Genomic DNA, 22,041 nt, shown 5'->3' with positions numbered 1-22,041 from the left:
CCGCTCTGAATCCCCACCCACCACAGAGCCTACTAATCGGGACCCCCCCCCCCCCCCCCCCCCAAGAGACCACGCCCCTGAAGTGGGACTCCGCCCACCCATCATACGTTATGTCCTCGCCCACTATTTGAAACCACGCCTACCTTAACCACGACCACAGCCTCGCCCGTAACGCTGCTCCCACTCATTCCCCCGCCCCTACTGTCCAACTGCCGCCGAAGCCCCGCCCATTTCCCCAAAGGACTCCGCCCTCCGCCCCATGGCCAGGGCCTCTCCGCAACGCGCATGCGACTCTCGCTTTGACCGGCGGTTCGAGAGAGCTGCTGCAGCGATGTCTGCGCGGGGCCCGTTCCGCGGCCCGCCTTCCTTCCCGCCTCCGCTGCGCTTCGGGCAGCCCGCCGTGTTCGGCCAGGGCGGTGGCCCCGCCGGCCTCCCCTTTGCGCCAGCCGCCACCTTTGTGCCGCCCTATGCGCTGGGCCAAGCGCCGGCCCCGGCAGAGAATGCGAGATTCAGCTTTAGGCCGCCCACCAGCCTGGGCGGCTTCCCGACCTCTAGCGAAGCGTCGGGTGGCGCCGGCGGTGCCTTCGCGGCGTCCGAGTTCCGCTTCAAGGCGCCCGAGAGCGCCGCCTTCAAGCCAGTGTCAGGCGGCGAGACGGAGAAGGGCCCTGGTGCCCCTGCCGCCTTTGCTTTCTCGTCGCCCTTCGGCTTCGCGTCTGAGATGGTCCCTGAGGCGGGGGTGGCGCGGGAGCCTTTCTCGTTCTCGCGTCCTGCTGCCGCTTTGGGGCGGCCGGAAGAGAGAGGCCCCAGGGCGCTGCCGGAGGATCCGGGGGAGCCGCCGTCCAAGGGGCTGAAGCGGAAGGAGGATCGGGAGCGCTCGCCGCGACGGGCGGCGGCAGGCGGGCGGGCGGCGGCGCCGCCGGAGAAGCGGGCGGTGATGCTGAGCCGGCCCCGCGGAGGGATCCTGTTCGGCCGCACGCTGGAGGATCTGCTGCGCAGCCAGGCCCGCGAGCAGCGGGAGCGTGGGGACGGCCCCGAGGCCGAGCGGGGACCCGCCGAGGAGCCGCCCCCGGCTGAGGCCCGGGAGTCCGCCCGAGAAGGTAGGCGGAAGTCTGGTGGGACTGCCCGGGTGTCTTCCCGGTGGCTGACTGCTCGTATTCCTTCTCGTCACAGATGCGGCCGCCGCCGCCCCTGTTCGCCGGAGCCGCGGCAGCGAGAGCACGGAGGCGCTGGGGGGCCTGCCAGGTGCCGAACTGACGGCCGTCCAGTGCAAGAACATCCCTGACTACCTCAACGACAGGACTGTGCTGGAAAAACACTTTGGCCAGTTCGTAAAAGTTCGTCGCATCATGACCAGGCGTAATAAAAAATTGGCTGTTCTCCACTTTTTTGATCATGTGAGTATCAGAAGTGGCATAACTCGTCTGAGTCTTCAGCCTGGAGAAGTCTCCAGAGATACATTAGAGCCCCTTCCAGTGTCTAAAGTGGGCTTGAAATAAAGAGGGAAAGCAACTTTTTACAGGGACGTGCTGGGAGAGGGGAAAGAGTGTAAACTAAAAGAGAAGTTAGATGTTGGGGAGAAATTATTTGAAGGTGATGAAGCCCTGGCACAGGTTGCCCAGAGAAGCTGTGACTACCCCATCTCTGGCAGTGTTCGAGGCCGGCTTGATTGGGGGGGCTTGGAGTAGCCTGGTCTAGTGGAAGGCGCCTGTGCCCAAGGCGGGGGAGAGTAGCTGGATGGTCTTTCAGGTCCCTTCCAACCCAATCCAGTCTCTCATTCTATGAAGAAAGACTTAAATCTCAGTGCTTGGAGTGGGTTCAGCTCTGATAAAAACTGCACTTTTGTTTGTAGAAGAACAGCATTTTTCTGTTGACCAGTTCAGCTGATTGCACGTAGGTCTTAAGTCCAGTTAAAATACAGCAACCAGAAATTTTTGGGAATCGGTAAATGTTTCTGTGGCAAAAACTGCTGTGTGCATTTCAGTGTTGTGATGCCAATAGGTTTCCATGCTCTGCTTTTGTTTTCTTTCAGGCCTCTGCAGTTCTTGCCAGGAAAAAAGCAAAAGAGTTGCACAAAGACATAGTAACATTTTGGCAAAAGAAGAAAATGAGTAAGTCTGTCTTTCCAGACTACTGGATGATGTATAAATAGCATGGCAGCTGTTCTTTTTTTCCCCTCATGTGCTGAGTATGATGCCTAAATTATCTCCTGGTAGGAGAAATCATGGTTGAATCCTTAATGCAGTCATACAACAGCAATATGGTGATCAATTTTGTGGTTTTGTCCAGAGCAAGGATGTTCTTTTATAAGAAAATCTGGTCTGAAATGTCTTGCTGCATGCATCATATCGTGGACTGGGATGTGGACTTTAGCTTTCAGGAAAACGTTCAGAGAACCACCCTAAGCAGACTGTCCTGAGAATCTCTGCAGTGTCTGCTGAGGTTGCTGTTCTGTGCATCAGTAGTTAGACACTGTTTGAACAAAAAAATAGCAACCTACAGAGTTCAGAAATGGGAAACCTGGATTCCAGACCCTGCTTGGGATCAGGGCAAGAGGAGATTGTCCAGTCCCTGGGGAAATGCTTATAATGTCAAGTGCTTCCCTTTAGCTCCGTGAGTGCAGTGTGTGTGCACCTGTGAGATCCTAGCCTGGGGGTGTGCTTCAGCTGCTAGGAAATGGATGGTTCACCTCAGCTTTGACCAACCACAGCCTGAAAACAAACAGCTGCCCATTCATCTCCCTGAGAATTCATGTCTTGAAGCAGCAGGTCTAGGGCTGCCTCTTTGCTAGCTGTCATTTTATCATGGTGATATGTTTGTGGCAGCACATATGGCATCATTCTGAAATAACTATTCTAGGAGAGATTAAGAAATCCCACTAGGAAAATTGTCTCTGGAAGAAGAAATTCTCCTATCTTGCAAGTGTTAACTCATTCCAACCTGAGTCTAAGCTTATGTGAAATAAATACTTTCAGTAGAAGTACTTGGAATTGTGATGTATGCTGGTGAAATGGATTTCATATCCCATAGGGAGTTATGACTTATGGATTATATTGCAAGCCTGAGAGAAGTGTGATTCAGTTGAGGATCAGACTTTGTTTGCTGATAATTACAGTTATTGCTAACTGATGTTGTCTTGAAAAATACTTTATAGAGCAATGACCTTGATAGCAATTGGTGGAAACTTAGTATGGTTCCTAGTGGAAGTTTTGCATGCATGTACAAAACTGGGAGTCTTAGTTTTCATCACTACCTCTATGAGGTCAAGGAAGAGCTGTTGCTTAAACTGTGTGGCAGGTACCTGGTTTTATATTTATGTGTCGTTTCAGGTCCAGCAAAAAGAGAATTTTCATCCAAGGAGAAGAAAGCAGGTGAAGATGAAGGAAGGCAAAGTGGCGAAGAGCAAAGCTATCAGCATTCCCCTCTTAGAAAACCTTTAATAAGATCTTCTGCCAGCAGTGTCATGCCTGGGAGAAGGTAAGTCCTCTCCTCTGGGAATCCACCTGGCAGGAAGGGGGGAGCATGGAGAAAAATAGTGATCACTGTGTACCAAATAGTCACGTTCTCTTCAGGGAGGCTGCTTCCCTTTTCTGGTTTCTGAATTAGAAGCGCTCAGCTCTCACACTTCATCCGAAGGACACTCCTAATGGCTTATTGCGGTCTTTTACTTTGGTCTCTGGATTTTGTTCATAAAAGCACCTGCAGTATGAGGCATGAGGGAAGTGAACAAACAGTGCAGAGCCCAACTAGGACCAAGTAGTAATGACACTGTGGTCATGATTCAATGAGCTTCTCAAGCAAGCAGTCTCCTTTGGAGGCAATTAGAGTTCTGCGGAATGAGAGGCTCCTTTTTGGAGTAGTTTGGATTGTTGTCTCACTTCAGGTGAACAGTATTCCTCATTTGTGGCAGTCACAGAACCACAAGGTTGTCGTCTTTGTCACACCTCAATGGTGTGTCTAGTCTGACAAAAGTAATTTGATATGTGGAGTCATATAAGTATAAAATTAGTAATATGTTGTGAACAATATTCCTTGATTTAAAAAGCATGTTTGTAGTTGGCCCTGTAAAATCTTTAAATAATCTCTATTGCTATAGAAAGCACATTGGGTTTGTCTCCACACCAGCAAGCCAGTTCCTAGCTTAAAATACAAACTGCTGTTCCATAGTGATGCAAAATGCTACAAGAGCCATCCGTTTCTGTCCCCTCAATGACACTTTTAGTAATACCTTTTCTGTTAGGACTTGCTCTGCTATGTCAGAGCTCTTGGCAGCGTTGTCAGGATTTAACCAGATAACTCCTGGTGTTGGTGTTAGCTCAGCACATCCATACATTGTTCACATTTTCTTGTGAACAAAATAGTCTTCTAAACAGATGCTGGCATCCTTAAGAACAGTGAACTGATTAAGACCAGGGCATGCACTAACATATTATTATTGATTAAAAAATCTTCTGTTTTCAGTTCTCCAGCAAAGAAGCCTGGCCTTCGAAAGGTGCTGCAGTTTGAAGCAGAGCTCTTTGATTCTAGTTCTGAAGGACAAAGCTCAGAGGGCTTGGGAGCTTCACTGTCGTCTCTCAGTAACCTGGTGGGGTTGGTGGCTGAGACATCTGAAGAGAGATATAGGCTCTTGGATCAGAGGGACAAAATTATGCGACAAGGTAATTAACATAAGTTAATAAGAGTGACATCTACGTCTCTGCTGGAAAGAAGTAAGTGTTTGGGTTTTGTGGCAAAGCTGTTGTGATATTATGGAAATGGCTTAAGAGAGTTTAATGTGGAACAGTATAAAAAACTCTCCTAGTGTATTGTTTTTTGTGGTTTTTTTTCTTGTAAAACACACAAATCTGTTTCACTTATTGCACATGCAATGTCTTGTTATCTTGGTTTTGAAAAGAGGGAAGAGCAGGGCCTTCCCTCTGAATTAGTGTAATTTTGGAATTAAGGGGGATCTCAGGCAAAAATAGGGAGATAGGAATAACATTTCTTTACTGATATATGTGTATATATGTGTATATATATATATGTATGTATAACAAGGCAAACAAAACAACAACAGCTATGAAATTAACAACAGACAGAACAGGAACTCAGGAACAGTTCTTTCCGTTGTGGACACTTTTCCCCTGTGGTGCAGTTACCATCCCTGTTGGCAGTGAGTGCCAGCCGGCTCCCGGTGAGCAGGGGCAGATGTGGCAACTGAACGTGGCTGCAGGATGCTGGGTGTGATGGAGGCTGTGTCCTGGGTGGGAAGGGCAGAAAGAAAGGCTCTGCTCAGGGGTCCTTGGGGGCAGTGTCAGTCCCGGTATTCCAACAGAATGCTTGGAGGTGGCAGGCTGAAGCAGGAGGGTGCCCTTGCAGGGGGGTGCGGGGTCCCACAGCCGAGGAAAAGCAGCTCCTGGCGTTGGAATGCAGAGCGACATTTTCAAGTGGCCATCCTTCTCTGAGCCAAACGAGCAAGATAGTCAACGACTGCCCACACCTCTCCTTTACTTGCCCCTGAACTCGAGTGTTCCCCCTCCCCTCCGCCCGCCCTGCTGGAGAAACTCCAAAAAGGGACAGGGAGCCTCCCCCTATCACAAGACATCTTAGCAAGTCAGCAGGAAAAAATTCCAGTCAGAGAGGAGAGGGGAAAAAAAAAAGAAAAAAAAAAACCCAAACACTTGTGTAGAGGGAAGGGGAGAATGTCCGTTTTCTATGAAGGAAGGCACGTAGGGAGATCTGCATCTCTACAGACTCTCTTTAAAGACAGTTACTCAAACCCTTAACTGCATTTCCTAGAACCACAGAATTGTTTGAGGTGGAAGGGGCCCTAAAGCTCATTCAGTCCCACTATCCTGCCATAGGCAGGGACACCTTCCAGTATTCCTGGTTGCTCCAAACCCCATCCTGTCTGCTTTTGAATACTTCCAAGGGTGGGGCTAACTACAGCTTCTCTGTGCAACTTGTGCCAGTGCCTCTAGTATTTCTCCAAATTCAAACTATCACACAACTGAGAATTATTTCAAGAAATGTCCTTTTGTTTCACAGTGGTGGTTATAAAACCTTCCATGCTGTTCTTGCAGTTCCAAAATTGATCCTATTTCTAATTTAATATCTTATTTTTAATACTGACAAACTTCTTGTCCATTCAATGCAGAATTTTGAATCTGCTGTTCCTTAGGACACAAAACACTGGATATCTTTTAAAAGCTTCAGTCTTTTCAGCAATACTTACAATATGTACAATACTTGGACAGGCCTCAGAGTGGGGAGAACCCCATCCTTGTGCATTTCTGATTTTATCAAAGTTTTGGTACAGCCTTGCATGCTCAGGTCTGTTTTGGCACATTAGGGTAGTAGCTTATTGCGAAGAAAAAAAACCCCAAACCCAAGAGATGCTTAGTGTTTGTTCAATTATTTATGTTGTTTTTTTTTTTTTTGTTCGTGTTTGTTTTGTTTGGGTTTTTGTTTGTTTGTTTTTTGGTTTTGTGTTGTTTTTTTTTGTTGTTGTTGTAGCTCGAATAAAAAGAACTGATCTTGGCAAAGCAAAAACTGTTGTTGGCACTTGCCCAGATATGTGTCCTGAAAAGGAGCGTTACATGAGGGAGACAAGAAACCAGCTCAGCATCTTTGAATTGCTTCTAGGAACTGACAAGGTACGATATCTCAGGATATCAGTGTGCATGATGCTCACTGGAGTTGTCAGTATTGTTTTGCTGATTACAGGGGTAATTCTGGTGCAGAAATTCTATAGGCTGTTTAATTACTACCTTTGAATTCCCTATCAGAAAACAAGATTTGTTTTTTCACTCTGTCATGTCTTTTATTCAGTTATTTAGAACTATAGTTCTAAAGCTGTAATTACATATTATGTGTAATTAGCTATGTATTGTGTGAAAGGTTATGAGTTTGAGACTAAATCAACACTTCAGTATTCTCCATACTGAAGTTAAAGGCATGCGTGGGATGAAATCCTCTTTATTGCTGGGAAGTTGTATATACTTACTGGATTTTGATTATTTTTCTCACCTCTTGCAGGTGGATCATGCAGCAGCAATCAAAGAATATAGCAGGTCCTCAGCAGATCAGGAGGAACCATTGCCACATGAACTGAGACCCTCTGAGGTGCTGAGCATGACCATGGACTACTTAGTGACTAATATTATGGATCAAGGAGAAGGAAACTACCGAGAATGGTATGACTTCGTCTGGAACAGAACTCGTGGAATAAGAAAGGTAAGCACTGTGGATGGAGATGTTTGGTGATAAAAAGGAAAAGATCCCATCATGCTGTAAAAACTGGAGGCCAAAAGCAATAATTGAATTGAAGAGTGACTCAAAAGCATGGTAAAATGGGTTTTCCAGATGTAGTGCCAGGTGACTGTGCTCTTCAACTAGTTAAAAATACACGTAATGCATTCTTTGTCATTGTTAGGATATAACCCAGCAACACCTCTGCAACCCACTGATGGTATCTCTGATTGAGAAGTGCACTCGCTTTCACATCCACTGTGCTCACCACTTATGTGAAGAGCCCATGTCTTCCTTTGATGCCAAAATCAACAATGAGAATATGACTAAATGCCTGCAGAGCTTGAAGGAGATGTATCAGGACTTGGCTAACAAGGGGATTTACTGCAAGAGTGAAGCAGAATTCCGAGGTTATAATGTCTTGTTGAATCTCAACAAGGGTGATATTCTCAGGTGAGAACAAGACATTGTTTTCTCTCTTTACCTCTGGGAAGAACGGAGTTTAGGATTAAATCCAGCCAAATTATAATGCTCCTGATTTTAATTCTGTGCTGTTACAGGTTGTTCTTGAATTGTGATTATTCAATGTTGAAGCAAAAGTTTTGTCCCCGTCTTTTGTCTCCACAGAGAAGTTCAGCAATTTCATCCAGAGGTTAGAAACTCGCCTGAAGTTAGATTTGCAGTTCAAGCTTTTGCTGCATTAAACAGCAACAATTTTGTGAGATTTTTCAAGCTTGTGCAAGCAGCTTCCTATCTGAATGCCTGCCTCTTACACTGTTATTTCAACCAGGTGAGGAAAAAACAGATATTTTTTAAAGTATTAATGAGTAAGACAGTGTGGGATTTTTTTAAGGCCTTAAAAATCATATTCTTACTGCTTCTTTAGAAGTGTTAAAAAATTATTTTTTTGCTGTGATAGGAAAGGCAAATACTGAAATGGTCCTTTTTTTCTTGTAATTGTGTACAAATAAATATTTCCCTGAAACATAAGTAGGAAGCAGAGAAGCAGGCCTGAGAGTCTTGCAAAGCAAATATGAGCTTGCACTTTCAGAAGACCTTGCAAGGTGCTTTTTCTGCACAAGAATCACAAAGAGACGTGCTCAAAACAAATACCACGAAAGAGGAACAGAAACTAGAAAGTGCATAGAATTTAAAAACAAGGTTGCAACATGAAGTGATTGTTTGTATGGGTACTTGATGATAAAGTATTGGTGTAATTAAACATGATTCTCATGTTTGTTGTATGCTTTATAGTTCATTTTGGGTTCTTTCCTAGTAATTATGCGGCTTTTTCTTTCCCCCCCAGATTCGTAAGGATGGTCTCAAATCCCTCAATATTGCCTACACTGTGAGCACCCAGAGAAGTACCGCATTCCCCTTGGACCACCTGGTCCACATGTTGCTGTTCAAAGACTGCGAGGAGGCAACTGATTTTATAAGTTACTATGGCCTGAGTGTATCAGATGGGTAAGTGTGAGGAAAATTATGCCTGGGGGCATTAGCCTGATGCCAAGCAAACAGGTAATGTAGGGGAGCTGCTCCTGCAGGTTGGAACCAGAGAAAGAACGGGCCAAAAAAAGGGGATGGGTCTCTGTAGGAAATAAGGACGCAGTTCTGCTTCATGACTAACTGGCATCACAGTGATGTCTGTAGAGTGAAAAGAAGCTGGGCAGTGCAAACCAGCTCTTAGAGGATGTTGGAGGACAGCAGTTCACAGATATGTGTCTGCCATGAAAATCCACGCATTGTGTGTTCATCCAAACTTGGAATTTTGAGACTAGAAAAGGAAAAAATATCCCTTGAGGATTCCAGTTAGCCATCTATTGCTGTCAACATTCTGTTTTGAAATAGTAAGTTTCAGAATTGAAAGCCTGTAGGTTGCTGGAGCTTTGAGGATGTACTTGGTTGTTACTTTTGTTTTTCCCCAGGGTTTACGTGGAGCTGAATCGCTCAGCTTTCCTGGAGCCAGATGGATTACCCAAACCACGGAAATCCCTGTTTGTCAGCCAGAAACTCACTGTCTCTGTTGGGGAGATTGTGAATGGGGGGCCTATGCCCCCAGTGCCCCACCATGTGCCCATGTCCAGCTTCAATGGGCAGAACAAGTACATTGGTGGAAGTACCTCTGTGGATCAGGCTGGCAGTAGCCAAAAATCCAGTGTGGAAGCAACAGGTGAGAGCAAACCTGCATTTTAGGTACTGCTCAGAACACACTGTGAAGGCAGCTCTGAGCAGGTTTATTGTGCAAAGCAGAAACTGTTTATGGTTCAGAGGCTGAAAGTGCATGGAAACTTAGATGTAATGAAAGTATTACAATTTAAATCATAAGACAATCACAGAGTGGTTTGAGTTGGAAGGGACCTTGAAGCTCATCAAATTCCAACACCCCTGACATGGCAGAGGCACCTTCCACTCAACTAGGTTGCCGAAGTGTATTTATGTACCTGTAAAAGCCAAGAACAATGTGATAAATAAAATATATTTCCCAATTCAGAAAATTTTCTAATGAGCCAAGTTTTGCCAACATAAATAACAAATGTTTGGCTACTTTAGAAAACCAGCTTCCCTTTGCAGTTTGCATGGTTTTTATTTGCAGCTGCTTGTTGCCACTATGTATATAAATATGTCAGTTTTCAGAATCGCTGAATATGTGCTTTTCTGTCCTTGCTGGAAGTAACAGATAGTGTGTCTAACTAAAACAATTGCTTTGTTGGAAATGCACTTGGTAGAGGGGATAATGTGTAATTAAATGTTTAAATGTTTTGTATGAAACATTCATAAATATAAATTAGTTTCTGTGATACATTTTTAATTTTAAGGCAACAAGCTGCTGTTACAGATTTATTTTATGACCTCCTGAGTTTTATCTAACAAGCCTGTTTTTTGAAGATGAAATTTGATTCTGTTCATGACTAGTCTGGTTTCCTTAATTTTTCTCCCCTTCCCTCTCAAGAAGGAAGAGTGGAGAGCAGAGGTGTGGATTTAGAGGCCACAACAGTGAGAGTCCAGCCCCCACCTCATCTTCTACCTTCACTGTTGCCTTGTCAGCTGATGCCTGTCCTACCTTCTGCACAGCCTGTCTCCCAGCCTGCTGTACAGCCTGAGTCTCCCCCTTCAAAGCCTCAACCTGGCTACTCCGACATGGTAGGGAAATCTAAACTCATCAGGAAGTATTTGGGAAATCTGTGAAATACAACAAAAGATAACCAAGTTCTTAGGGTATTTCATTTTCCTGGAACATGCATGTATGTCAAATGAGGCAGACAAAGTTTCTTCCTTTGGGTACATGACCATTAAGGCTGGGTCTGGAATGTATACCATCTACCTGTGCTGTTTTTCTCCCTTCCACACAAGTTTTTGTGTGCTGATGCTGAACCAGTCTGAGTGCCTCATTGCTTTGTACAGTACAGTTGCCATATTCTACCTAGATAATGGCAAATTTCAGTGAAGGGCAGACCTGGTAATTTGGAATTCAGTCAGCTAGAATGCAAGTCTAAAGTAAGAAAATAGGAGTCTCTCCTTAGTTATTTGATTTGCCCGTATTAAGTACAAAAATATGCTTTTGTTTCTGGGCTGTTACTAACCTTTTAGATAGTCTAAATAGTCTGAAGTTTGCATGTGGTTGTGTTTGGTTAAGTCGGCTCAGTTTGTAAGCAGAAATACAGATGCTGCTGTGAATTGCAGCAAGGCTGGAGACCCTTACTCCCAGTTTACTCCTGAGAAGGCCTGCACCTTGGTTCAGCTGCTTGCTCTGCTGTGTTGCAGGACATTGCCGAAGTGGTGGATGAGCTGGTACACGATGTCCTCAAAGGAGAGTGTCGAGAACTGGGCAGAGCAGGAGCAGCTTATGTGGCTGCTGCCATCTGGTAAAGAGCATTTCTTGCAGGTTCTCCTCGAGTCTGTCACCACAGCTGCCCCTTGTCATAGCAGCACCATGTGTTAAGATGGTAAAACTAAGCACTGTCAGGTCTGTGATGGAGGCTGTGTTACTGATGCAGTGGAAGGGAAAGCAGACCTTTCTTCAGATGTCACTTTCCCAGCTGTAGCCTAAGGGAATGCTGACCCAAACCTCTGGAGCTTGACAAGCTCTGAGGTGCCTGACAAGAAACCTTTGTCATGGAAGGGAGAGTGCCCAAAGGGGGACAAGAGGAGCAAGTCCAGATCTGGCTACTTCTCTGCTTCTGATAAGTTTCCTCTCCAGGGCAGTCGGTAGATGTGGGATGTGACTCAAACAGTTGTTATTCCTCCACTGTTTGGTAGTTGCTGAATGGGCACAGCTGACCCAGACTGGCTAAAGTCCATTCCCTGTGATGTCATGGTCAACAGTAAGACTGGGTTAAAGGAAGAAGTTGGAGAGTTGTAGCTTTCAGGGTGGACATTGATTGGATACTGTCTGGGTATTACTCTTCCTATGGGAAGTGATGACTGGCTGCATTTACTTTGCTTGATGGGGGTTTTTGCCTTTCTGTACAATGTATTTATTTCCATCCATGAGTTTTCCTTTTTTCTTCCTACTTTCTTCCCTGTGCCAATGTGAGGAGGGGAGTGACCAGTATCAATGTGGGTGCTTGGCTAATGGCTGGAGTCAGCTCACCACAGAGAGCAAGGTGTGGCTGAGAAAAGCATAGACCTGGGGCTTTAAATGTAAACATTCTGGCTTTGAGAAGAGATTTGCTGTTTCTGCACAGTGCCTCAGAGGCCACCATGGAAGAGCTTGTGACTGAGGTGATGGGGGAGATCCTCAGAGAAGTGGCTGGAAACATGCTCAGTGTGGAAAGGCAGCGTGTCCACGAGGAACAGCGCAGAGTGGAGGAGGAGAGGTGAGGCACTGCTTTGGCTGTGGGGCAGGATGGGCTGTGTACACCCTGGACAGCTGGAGCCAGCCCGAGTCCTGGTGCCTCTGCTCACAGGGGCACAACAGTCTCACCTTGAACTCCCCTGGGGTTATGGAGACAGGGTTCCCCTTTGCGTTCTCAGATGACATGCTGGTTCGCATTTTGGTCGACTCAGAGCTATGGTGAAAATGGAAGGTGGGAATTTCAGGAACTTCTGTATACCCAGAGCTTCCAGAGAAGGACATGCATCTGCTGTATGCAGGAACTTTTCCTTTTGAGTGAGCTACTTGTTTGTAGCTTATTGGGGTAAGAAGAAACAGAATCCTAGAATGGTTTGGTATGGAAAGGACCATAAAGATCATCTACTTCAAAGCCCCAGCCATGGTCAGGGATGCCACTCACTCACTAAATCATTACAATCACTCATTGTAATCTGTGTTTTTGAGGGAAACCTGGCTCCACGCAAAGCTGTTTATTTACGAACCAGATAGTGAGAAATAATTTTAGGTAAATTATTGTTTGACACTGTGTGTAGTGCTTGTGTTACTAAGCAGCAGGTTTGTCAGTGGAAATTTTTTCAGTGGAAATTTTTTCACTTGTCTAAGTTTTTCCTCTGTCCTTCCAGGCAAAAGCAGGAAAGAGAAGAGTTAATAAAGCAGTTGAGCCAGTTGCTGGGTATGGAATTAATGGAAGAAATAATAAAGGAGGGTGTTAAAGAAGCTTCAGACAATGAGTTAAGGTATGTACAATGTGCTGCATGCTGTAGTTTGCTTTCCCAAGAGTTTCCTAAATGCCATGGACTTCCTTGTTTCCATCTCAGCCGTGAATTGTCATTTGCTGGAGGTCTTCACCTCAGTAGTCTAGGTTTCTTTTATTTGGAACCAGGTGTGCCTTAGAAAGAGACAGGAATGCCCGGATTGCCCGGTGCTCAGAAGAAGTGTGTAGCCACTTGATGGAGCTCTTTCTGGAGGATGAGATTTTCCAGATTGCCAAGGGAACCCTTCAGGAGCTCCAGTGTTTCTGCAAATACTTACAGCGGTGAGTTACCACCCTGGGACACAGCTGCTTCTCTTGGGAGCATTGGCATAGAGCAGTTAATAGAGATGGAACTACCGCTCTTTGGTTCTGTTCTTTTTGAGACAGTTTTTTCTTTCTTATCTGCACGATAGGGGTAGACCTTACAGTCTTAGCACTGTCTTCTGCTAAATTACAGGGAGGGGACTACCACCTTGTTGTAGTCAGGTAATGAGCTTTGTAGGAGATTCCAGCTTCATTCCATCTAGAAGCTTGTAATGGCTTATCCTTGCATTCTTTTTGCTGGTCACTGGTTTTCCTGCACATATGCTCAGTGTGTTGTGGTTGTTGTGGTGTTCATTATACAAATACCTGGTGACAGAGGTCTGAATGTCTACTTTTCTCTGCCAAAGGTGGAGGGAAGCAGTGGCAGCTCGGACAAAGTTGAAACGTCAGATGAGGGCATTTCCAGCTGCTCCCTGTGGTTTGGATTCCAAACATCAGCTGAAAGCACTGTCCCCCAGTGCAGAGTGGCCTATAGCCATGGAGAACTTGTGCAAGAGATTTGTAAACCTGGGGAATGGAGGAAAGCTGGGAATCTCTTGCACAAGGTAAGGATACTTCCAGTGGTGTCATTTGGCAATCTGGTTGATTTTTGGAAGATAAGTTACCAAAAGTTCTTCCATTGTGAATGTTAGCAGGTTTGCAGAACTGCTTATTCTTCAATAGCTTCCAAAAGACTTTCTCCACAAAAGCCATGACCAAGACTAAAAATATAAATAAATTATTCTGTTAACAGCAGCATTCTGAGGCCTCTGTAATATTTCTCAGGCCTCAGTGTTCATAGATTTGTTTAAAGTACCTGTTTTATACCAAAAAATAAAACCAACAATATTTCATTTCCAGATTAAACTTGCTGAGAAACAAGACAGTGCATGAAATTAAAGTTCAGCACTTCTGCCAGCAGTTAGTAAGGTAGGCTGGGGTTTGGTTCTTGTTTTCTTTAGAAGCAAGCTGCAGCAGACATGCCAGAGGTTCCAGAAATGGCCAAAAGGTATGGCTAACCATGCCTGAATGTCCACTTGCAGCCTTGCTTCTGGGAGTATTTTGGACTAAGGGGAACAGGAAGGTCACAGAGCCATAGGACGGTTTGAATTGGAAAGGACCTTAAAGATCATTTTGTCCATTCCATCCCCCTGACATGGTCAAGGACACCTTCCACTAAATTAATAAAGGTGTTGGGTCAGATGATCCTCCTGGGTGTAATTTTAAGCATCTGATGAGTATTATGGGGTGTGTGGCTTTGTACCTGGATGGGATGGGACCTGGGATGGGCTATGGGGATAGAGGAATAAATGAGCTATGAGTGACCTGGCTTGTGGTTGGAAAATAGTGATGGACGTGTTTGAAGTGCAGCAGGAGGTCTGGCTTCCTTTGGCTTCTCCAGTGGCCTGGGTGTGTGTTGGATCAGTATGGAAGGGAAGCAGTACACATGTGCTCCTGAAATCCCCAGAGTAAGGCTCACATGTCATGTTTAGCAACTACAGTTCCTGAAGGATGAGCAACAGATCCAAGTAATTAATTGGTCACTACTTACAGTACTGTAACTTGTTCAGTGCTAGACAGACATTTCTCAGCTTGGAAAGAGCCCTGGGGTGGATCTTTTCATCATTTTTTGTCTCTCTTTAAGTGATTTAGCTTGGACTCCCCTGGATCTTGTCTCGTTAATCACAGAACATTTTCCAGTTCAACAAGAACAGGTTTTTTGGAAGGTGCTCTTGGTTTTGCCCAGTGATGATGAATATTCCACGGATGATCCCAACAGGTACATTGAAGAGTTGGTTGCTTCACCCCTTTCTCAAACAGGACAGACTTCTTTTATCTAGGTAGAAGATGAGTTATACACAGTCCTTGATGTAATTTTGCCTGTACCACGTCAAATTTCCAGCTTGTTTTCTTTTCCCTCCAGAGCACTCTAAACAATATAGCTGTAATTTATTACAGTGATCTGTATTTTTTAACATTATTTAATTCCTTTTTCTCATACTGAAAACAAAACCTTGATAGATGACAATTTCATTAAAACTTACAGCTATTTATTAGGACTATTTATCATTACCTAAATATATAGGATTATGATAGATTGTGGTATCTTAGAGCTGATACTAAAATCCTAAAATGCCAATTTCGACTACAGAACCCCCCAAAGCCCTCTTTTTTTGTTTGCTAGGATACTAATGGATTGGTTGAAAGCCAAGTTTATGGGACACAAAAGCTGTGAGAAAAATGCTTCACATACAGAATGCAAAATTCAGACGCTGACGTTATTTAGTTCTCCTGGCATGCAGGGGGACAGAAGCATTAAAGTCAGTGTGTGTATAAAGGTAGGTGAGAACAATTTCATGATATCTAAGAGGCCATAAAAGCAGGGTGGGCTCTTTTCCAGTGGATATTGTGTCCTGACAAATGGAGGGAGATGATAGGGGGAGGGATAGGATTGTTGAAAAGGTCTGAAGAAGATGAATTTTTTTCCTTTGTTTTCAATCAGCTGAGAAATACCTGGCAGTAGTAGAATCTGAATCATCAATTCTTAGTTCCAGAGCAGGTGCTGAAGGGCACTTCTGTGCTCAGCTCATCTATCAGACATATCCATGTTGCCCTGACAACAGCTTGTTGTCTTAGGTTGTGTAAAGCTCCTGAGAAGGATGTCAAGGCTGAACGGCAGTGAGGATAAACTGCAGATTTGAGTGTGGAAATTGTTTTGTTAAGCTGCATTACTGTTGTCATCTTTGTTTCCTGTCCAGGTGGCACACGGTACACTCTCTGACTCAGAGCTTGATATGGCTGAGACACAAAAGGACTTGCTTGGGACCAGTGGCCTCATTCTTCTCCTGCCCCCCAGAGTTAGGAGTGAAGATGTTGCAGAAGATGATGTTTACTGGCTTTCAGCTTTGCTGCAGCTGAAACAGCTGCTTCAGGCCAAACCTTTCCACCCCATAGTTCCCTTGGTGGTTCTAGTCCCCGGTCAGGAAGAGGAAGCTGTGAAGAAAGAAGTAGAAGATGGTATGTAATTGTTTTTGTGTCTCGAAACAATGAATATTTAGGGCTGCCCCAAGTAGAAGTGTTGTGGCTAGTGCAGCCTCTCAGTTACAGCATCCAGTAAAGGGAGAGCCTGTTAAGTACAGCACATCCCAGATAAAAATCCTGAGGGCCTGAAGAGCTCAGCAGTTTTGGCTTCCAGTTTTCTTTCACACACAGTATTTGATCCTGAGAGTCTACAGGCAGAGATGGGGGGGGGGGGAGGGGAGCAGCAATGCAGTGAAGGTAATGCAGAGCATGTGGCCAAGGACATGTGTTCTTTCTGTGTACATGATGAGGGGGGTTTTTTTATTATTTTTTTTAAGGTTTGATGCTCCAGGACTTGATTTCAGCCCATCTTATTTCAGACTACACTGTTGTGGAGCTCTCAGGCTCTGTCAATGACTTAGAAGGCACCAGAAGGGTAAGAACAGCAAGATACAGGAATTATTTTCCATTATTTATGACTGTTCTATTTTCACTGACCAGAGATCAGTGGCATTTGCAAAAAAAAAAAAAAAAAAAACACACTAAAAACAAACAAACAAAAACCCCCAAAAAACAAACAAACAAAAAAACTGAGACCAGAATTCATGGATTACCTAAACCCATTCTTGGCTGCCCTGCCTGTGTTGCTGCCCAACACAGGAGTGCTGGTGGTGGATAAACCTTCCAGCCTTAAGTTCTCAGTCTTGAACTGCTGAAGGCCCTTTGTAGCTGTTCTGGCTGCTGTGAGATCATCCAGAATTATCCCATCTTGGTGGATGGGACTGAGATGCTTCTACCTCTCATGTTCTGTACATGAATACCACCATACAGATCTCTCCTGACAAGCCCAGAGTGATGCTCCCCCACAAACCCTCACAGCTTAGGTCTGCACTTGAAGGACTGCCATGATCAGACATTAAATAGTCACCCTTGGCTAGTTTCTGTGAATCTGTCCATTTTTTTCCTGGGTAGATTTTCAACAACCCCAGCATCCTGCAGGAGAGAATTTCACCACGTACCTGTACTTCATGTGAACAGCCTCTTTGTCTGTTCCTAAGCCTGCTGTGTGGAAATTCGGTTTGTGGCCACCAAGCTGGAGAATTACTGTTGCAAATATTAGTATTTTACCTGATTTATTTGCCTTTTGCTGCATATTCTCTGGGAGAGTGTTATTCAGACTTAGGGTTGAATCCTTTGCGTCCCAAATTGTGTCCCAGTCACTACAGAGCAGTTTTCAGCCCTCCCTGTTTTGTGTGTTGTAGGTCTCTGAAGCTGTGGGCTGGCTGGTGTCCCAGTGTCCTGCCTCCCTTCAGCTCTGCAGCCAGACCCTTCAAGAGTACATTGAGGATGGGATTGATGGAGAATTTGCTAAGCGTTTCTACCATGACTGGAAGGAGAGGCATTTAGCTGGGCTGCCATCCCAGGAGCCTGGGGTTATCATAGAGCTCTACAACAGTGTACTGCAGTTCCTGTCAGATGTGGCATCCTCAGAGCACCTTTGTGAATTGTCTTGGCCTGTCACAGAGTTTTCAGAAGCAGGGGGTAACAAGCTGTTGCCCCACCTGCAGTGGAACATGCCAGATCACCTGGCCTGGCTGAAGAAGGCTGTGCTGTCCTTCCAGATCCCATACCTAGATCTGCCTCCTTTAGGTGGTAGGTACTTCACACTAATATCTTTTTGGCAGCACATTGTTCTCCAAGATGTGCCTGTGCAGTGTTGGTTCTGTCACAAATTCTTGCAATTTACTTTGGTTTTTTTTGTTCCACAGCTCCTTGGCATCCTGTTTGCCACATGATTTTTCAGTATGTCTCTCAGATTGCAAGTTCTTCCCACACTCAACCACTGATTCAGTCTCAGGTAGAGAATCTGCTGAGCAAAACTTACCAAAACTGGAAAACCAGAACAACTGGGAACTCTAATGAAGATGGTCCTTCTGTTGATGAAATCCCTTGGGATTATATCTTGGCAGTCTGTATTGATCATAAACTGAGAGACTGGAAGCCACCCAAACTGCCTGTTATTCCAGGTATTTTATCCTCCTGCAGCACGGATGATGCTTCTTTTGTGATGGTATTCAGTACATTGCCGGTGGTGCCTTTCCATGTGGCAGCAAGTGATGAGTAGCAGGGAGGCAGCTGTGGTCTTACTATGTTCTGCATGTGTCTTCCTCTTGGAGTGTGTATTTAGTCTTGCTTATGGCTTGACTTGATCCTGTGACTACAAATGTGGCTCTGGTCAGAGTGCTTCAGCCCTGCCCTCCCAGTGGGAGAGGGTTTGCATTAAGCAAAGGCCAAGAGTTACCCTCAGAAGCCATGTCAGCAGGGAAGGCAGGCTGCCACAGTTAATTATCACTTCCATTGATGAATTAAGTTTGTCCCAGACTCTGTTTGAAACCTATTTGAAAGTGAACAATTATTCTTGCCCCAAATTGCCATTTTAATACTGAGATTTTCTTCTGAAGGAGAGAACCTGTGCAAATGATAAACATTGGGCTTGGGTTTATTCACAGAAGCTGTAAGTAAAGATGGTCAGATTCGCGTGTACTTCTTCAAGGAGCATTTAAAGAGCTACACTGTGCCGTTCTCATGGGATCAAGCCAGGCTGCGGACACAGGAGGAGATCCGGCAAGGCCACGAGAGGTGAGGTGGCCTGCACAATGCTGAAAACCAGCATTTGGCATCCTCCCAGAACCTGCTTGTGTACATCTCCCTAAAATCATGTGCTGAAACAGAGTAGGAAGTAGATTTTATTTGTACAAGGTAACTCAGCTCTCAGAGAAGTGGATTGGTTGGGGAGTGCTGAAAGTGTAGAAAGTAACTTCTGCCAAAAAAACCCCTGCTGCTGAGGCTTTGGAGTCGTGCAAAGCATGGAAGGAAAACAATGTGACTCTGAGAAAATGCTAGATAGGTTGAGGGGAAAGGATGCCTTAGAGCTGTGTGGCATTAAAGTATTTGAGATGTCAAGTTCAGCTCACTTCCCTAGCCACATTCAGAGGGAAGCCACTGTCTTCTCTCTTGGAAGCTTAGCTGCAGCTGTGCTGTGTAGTGGGTGATGTTTGGGGTGAATCCTATGCTCCTGTCAGATTAGTTCCTCTCTAATTCCATGGACAGATGGTGCTGTGTTGGACCCTGGCACAATGGCATTATTTCTCAAAATTATCACTTCTCACTCCTTGCTCTTCCTAAGCTTCGAGCTAATAGTTAAAAATGAACACATTCATCCCAATTCATGTGGTTTTGTTTGTTGTTTTTTTTTTTTCCTCCCCTCTTCAGATCAAAGATAAAATCTCCCAGGTCTTTTAAGAAGCCCTACAGCATCTCCATGGGGCCGGGTCAGTATGGCTCTGACATGAGCATGCTGCCAGGTCAGAAAGTGACCATTCCCAGCACAGATGAATTCAGAGATGCGTCCTTGGCCCAGGAGTGTCTGTTGGCACAGTTGCAACTGGAAAAAATAGAAAACAAGAGGTAAGTTCTCAGAGCAGCATCTTTTCCTTGCAGCTTCAGCCCAGAGTTGTAAACAGTTTGTAAGTTGTATGGAATAGGAAGTTTAACTGTGCTAGAAAAGAGCCCAGACTGTCTCAAGTTCCATCTGCTTTCATCAAGCACATCAGGGTAGTTCCCTACTATTTCCTTCTTGCATCACGGGAACAGTCCAGGATGGTAGAAATTATCGGCCTTCTTGGGAATGGTTGGAAACTGTGGTCAGTCACACCACCAGAACTGAAGCAGTACAATGTGTACAGTGGTCTGTGTGTCCCCCGGTGTCACAAATGTCTATAAAGTCCTCTTTGGGATATCAGTTCATAGCAATGCAGATCACAGTTGTGAAGAACTAAAGCTTTTCAGGTTGGTCTGTCTCTTCTGCCTTCCCGTAAGTTGAGTCTCTCCAGTTTATGTGGCTCACAGTCCTCTGTGATGGATTTTGATAGCTGCAGTGGGGCACATCAGACTGTTCTGAATATAGCTGTGGAGATCAGATGCTTCTGAAGCCAGAAAAACTTCTTCATGTAATGCACTGGTTACAGGGACAAAGCCAGGCTGCCATCTGACTGGTGCTCTTGCCCTTCCCCTCCAGGTTTGAAGAGCAGCTGCAGCAATATCTAGCTGAGGACATGGAGCCCCTTGGGGATCTCCTGGCTCTTCCTCTCTACCTCCCCCAGTCTCTGCTCTCCACCCCAGCCACCACCTTCCCTTTGGTGAAGAGTCCCATGTCAGCTGCTCAGGAGGTAAGTGAAGGTGGTTCTGAGCTAAAAGAAAGCTCTGAGGAGTGCAGTAGCTGCAAAACCTGTAGTAGGAATTGCCTTGGGAGAAGGTCTCGGTCTCATCTCCTTTTTCCTTCTGCCCAGGCTGAGAGTCAGGAGGGACACAAGATTCTGGAGCTGGAGCAAAGCTCTGCACTGTCGGACAGACTCAAACACCTGCAGCAGCTCCTCAGAGCCACCAAGGAGGCTGAGGCTGCCTCCAAGCTCCACCTCTCTGCTCTAGTGGACATGGTGGACATTTGAGCCAAGCTGAGACAAGGGGACTCAGGAAAGAGATCCAGGTCCAGGTGATTGGAGAGATGCACTCCTGGGGCACGTTCCAGAACAAGCAGGTGTTGTCCTGGGATGAGAACACGGAGCAGCCATGCGGCCTGGGCCCTTCTCACATGGCTGCGTTGCACAGGGCCAGCATGCACAGATGGTCTGGGACTCCCTCCTTTTCAGTCCCACAGGCATGGAGACAATGCTTTTTCTTTGAAGGCCTTAAATGACATTGGTGTTTTTCCATACTTCCAGTTCTCATTGTGAGTAAACACAGCTTGATCAGGTTCAGCTGTAGGGTATCATGGGCCCCTGGGAACATTGGAGCAATTGCTCTCCATAGACACAGTCCTTGAAATGTTGTCTCAAGTCTGTGTTTCCTTCATGCAGTAACTGCCTTGCAGAGCACTGTGGTTTGAAGTTCCTATTCTGTTTCCAGGAATGTCAGAAGTGTCATTCTCAAGTTGGAACAGCACTTGTCCATGATTTTTGTACTTGTTGCTCAGTGCAAATCCAGAAGGATTTTTGTTGATCTGGGCTCAAGTTCAATGTTTTCAGCAATAAAAATGGGTGAGGTGCTTATTCCACAGATTCCATGTCATGCTGGAAAACAGGATCCTTCTTTCAGTCTTCAGTAAACAGCTATGGAGAAACCATTTTCCTTTTTTTTTTTTTTTTTTCGGAAGAGCAGATAGCCTGCATTCTCCAGCATTTCAAAACCTTTGGAAGGTGAAGGCCCCTTGGTTTTAGTTTAATTGCCAGTAAATAATTTGAAGATGTACTTCATGTCTGCAGTACTCTACAGTTCATCTTTTCCTTCGAAAACTAGCAATTTTTTTCTCAAACAGAGCCTTCTGCTGGTGTAATAATACATTACTGCACCAAACTGATTATCTTGGCTGCCCAACCCAAGCTGAAATCCTCAGTAGTCTGAAACTGCCAATTGCCTTCCAAGAAAGTAATTTTACGATTTTTTAAATTTCAGCATTTCATTTCTATTATTCCTCTTAAGCCCAAAATAGCAAAAGTAGTTTACTGCTAAGTTGAAATAAGTTTAAATTGAAAGGGTGTGCTTTGAGGCTGTTCCTGCTCTATGTGCTTTTGTTGGGCTGAGTTTTGTTGAGTTTAACTGGTTCCGTGTGAAGGGAAGCCTGTGCCCTGGAATTCAGCTGTCAAAACCCAGCAGCTTTGGGAGCATGGCTCATACTATTTGCTGTAAATTGTGTTTTGTACATAATAAAATTTTTAGTAGCTTGAAAGGTGCCTCGTTCATATGTAAAAGCTCATGATATGTGATGCTCTCGGGAGTGGATGCTGTCTTTTACCCGGGGGATTTCTGGGGTATCTGTGTGGGGAGGTTGGTTTTGCTCCTG

The 22,041-nt window shown here is 45.2% G+C and overlaps 1 protein-coding gene across 1 annotated transcript; it reads left to right on the top strand.

Moving 5' to 3' along the window:
- The first annotated feature begins 259 nt into the window (after positions 1–259).
- Positions 260–21,921, top strand: MCM3AP (minichromosome maintenance complex component 3 associated protein). The gene is made up of 28 exons (XM_062506744.1): positions 260–1,097; positions 1,171–1,394; positions 2,030–2,108; positions 3,327–3,474; positions 4,459–4,655; positions 6,493–6,632; positions 7,015–7,212; positions 7,412–7,680; positions 7,855–8,017; positions 8,534–8,694; positions 9,156–9,400; positions 10,181–10,371; positions 10,993–11,093; positions 11,916–12,047; positions 12,688–12,801; positions 12,948–13,100; positions 13,490–13,687; positions 13,983–14,051; positions 14,767–14,901; positions 15,307–15,460; positions 15,881–16,139; positions 16,481–16,578; positions 17,405–17,795; positions 17,912–18,169; positions 18,653–18,782; positions 19,416–19,610; positions 20,221–20,371; positions 20,492–21,921. Exons 1-28 carry the CDS (start codon positions 260–262, stop codon positions 20,648–20,650), a joined length of 5,550 nt encoding a protein of 1,849 aa, XP_062362728.1. The 3' UTR covers positions 20,651–21,921.
- The last annotated feature ends 120 nt before the right edge of the window (positions 21,922–22,041 follow it).

The sequence above is a fragment of the Cinclus cinclus genome, chromosome 21, assembly GCF_963662255.1.
Source record: "Cinclus cinclus chromosome 21, bCinCin1.1, whole genome shotgun sequence".
Classification (NCBI taxonomy): domain Eukaryota; kingdom Metazoa; phylum Chordata; class Aves; order Passeriformes; family Cinclidae; genus Cinclus; species Cinclus cinclus.
Note: the sequence above shows the minus strand (reverse complement) of the source record. Positions and strands in the feature narration are given on the sequence as shown.

Coding starts and splice junctions, on each gene's coding strand:
- MCM3AP (XM_062506744.1), top strand. CDS start 260: ATGGCCAGGGCCTCTCCGCAACGCGCATGCGACTCTCGCTTTGACCGG. Junction 3,475..4,458: donor AGTGTCATGCCTGGGAGAAG/GTAAGTCCTCTC, acceptor TTCTGTTTTCAG/TTCTCCAGCAAAGAAGCCTG. Junction 16,579..17,404: donor ACTTAGAAGGCACCAGAAGG/GTAAGAACAGCA, acceptor TGTGTGTTGTAG/GTCTCTGAAGCTGTGGGCTG.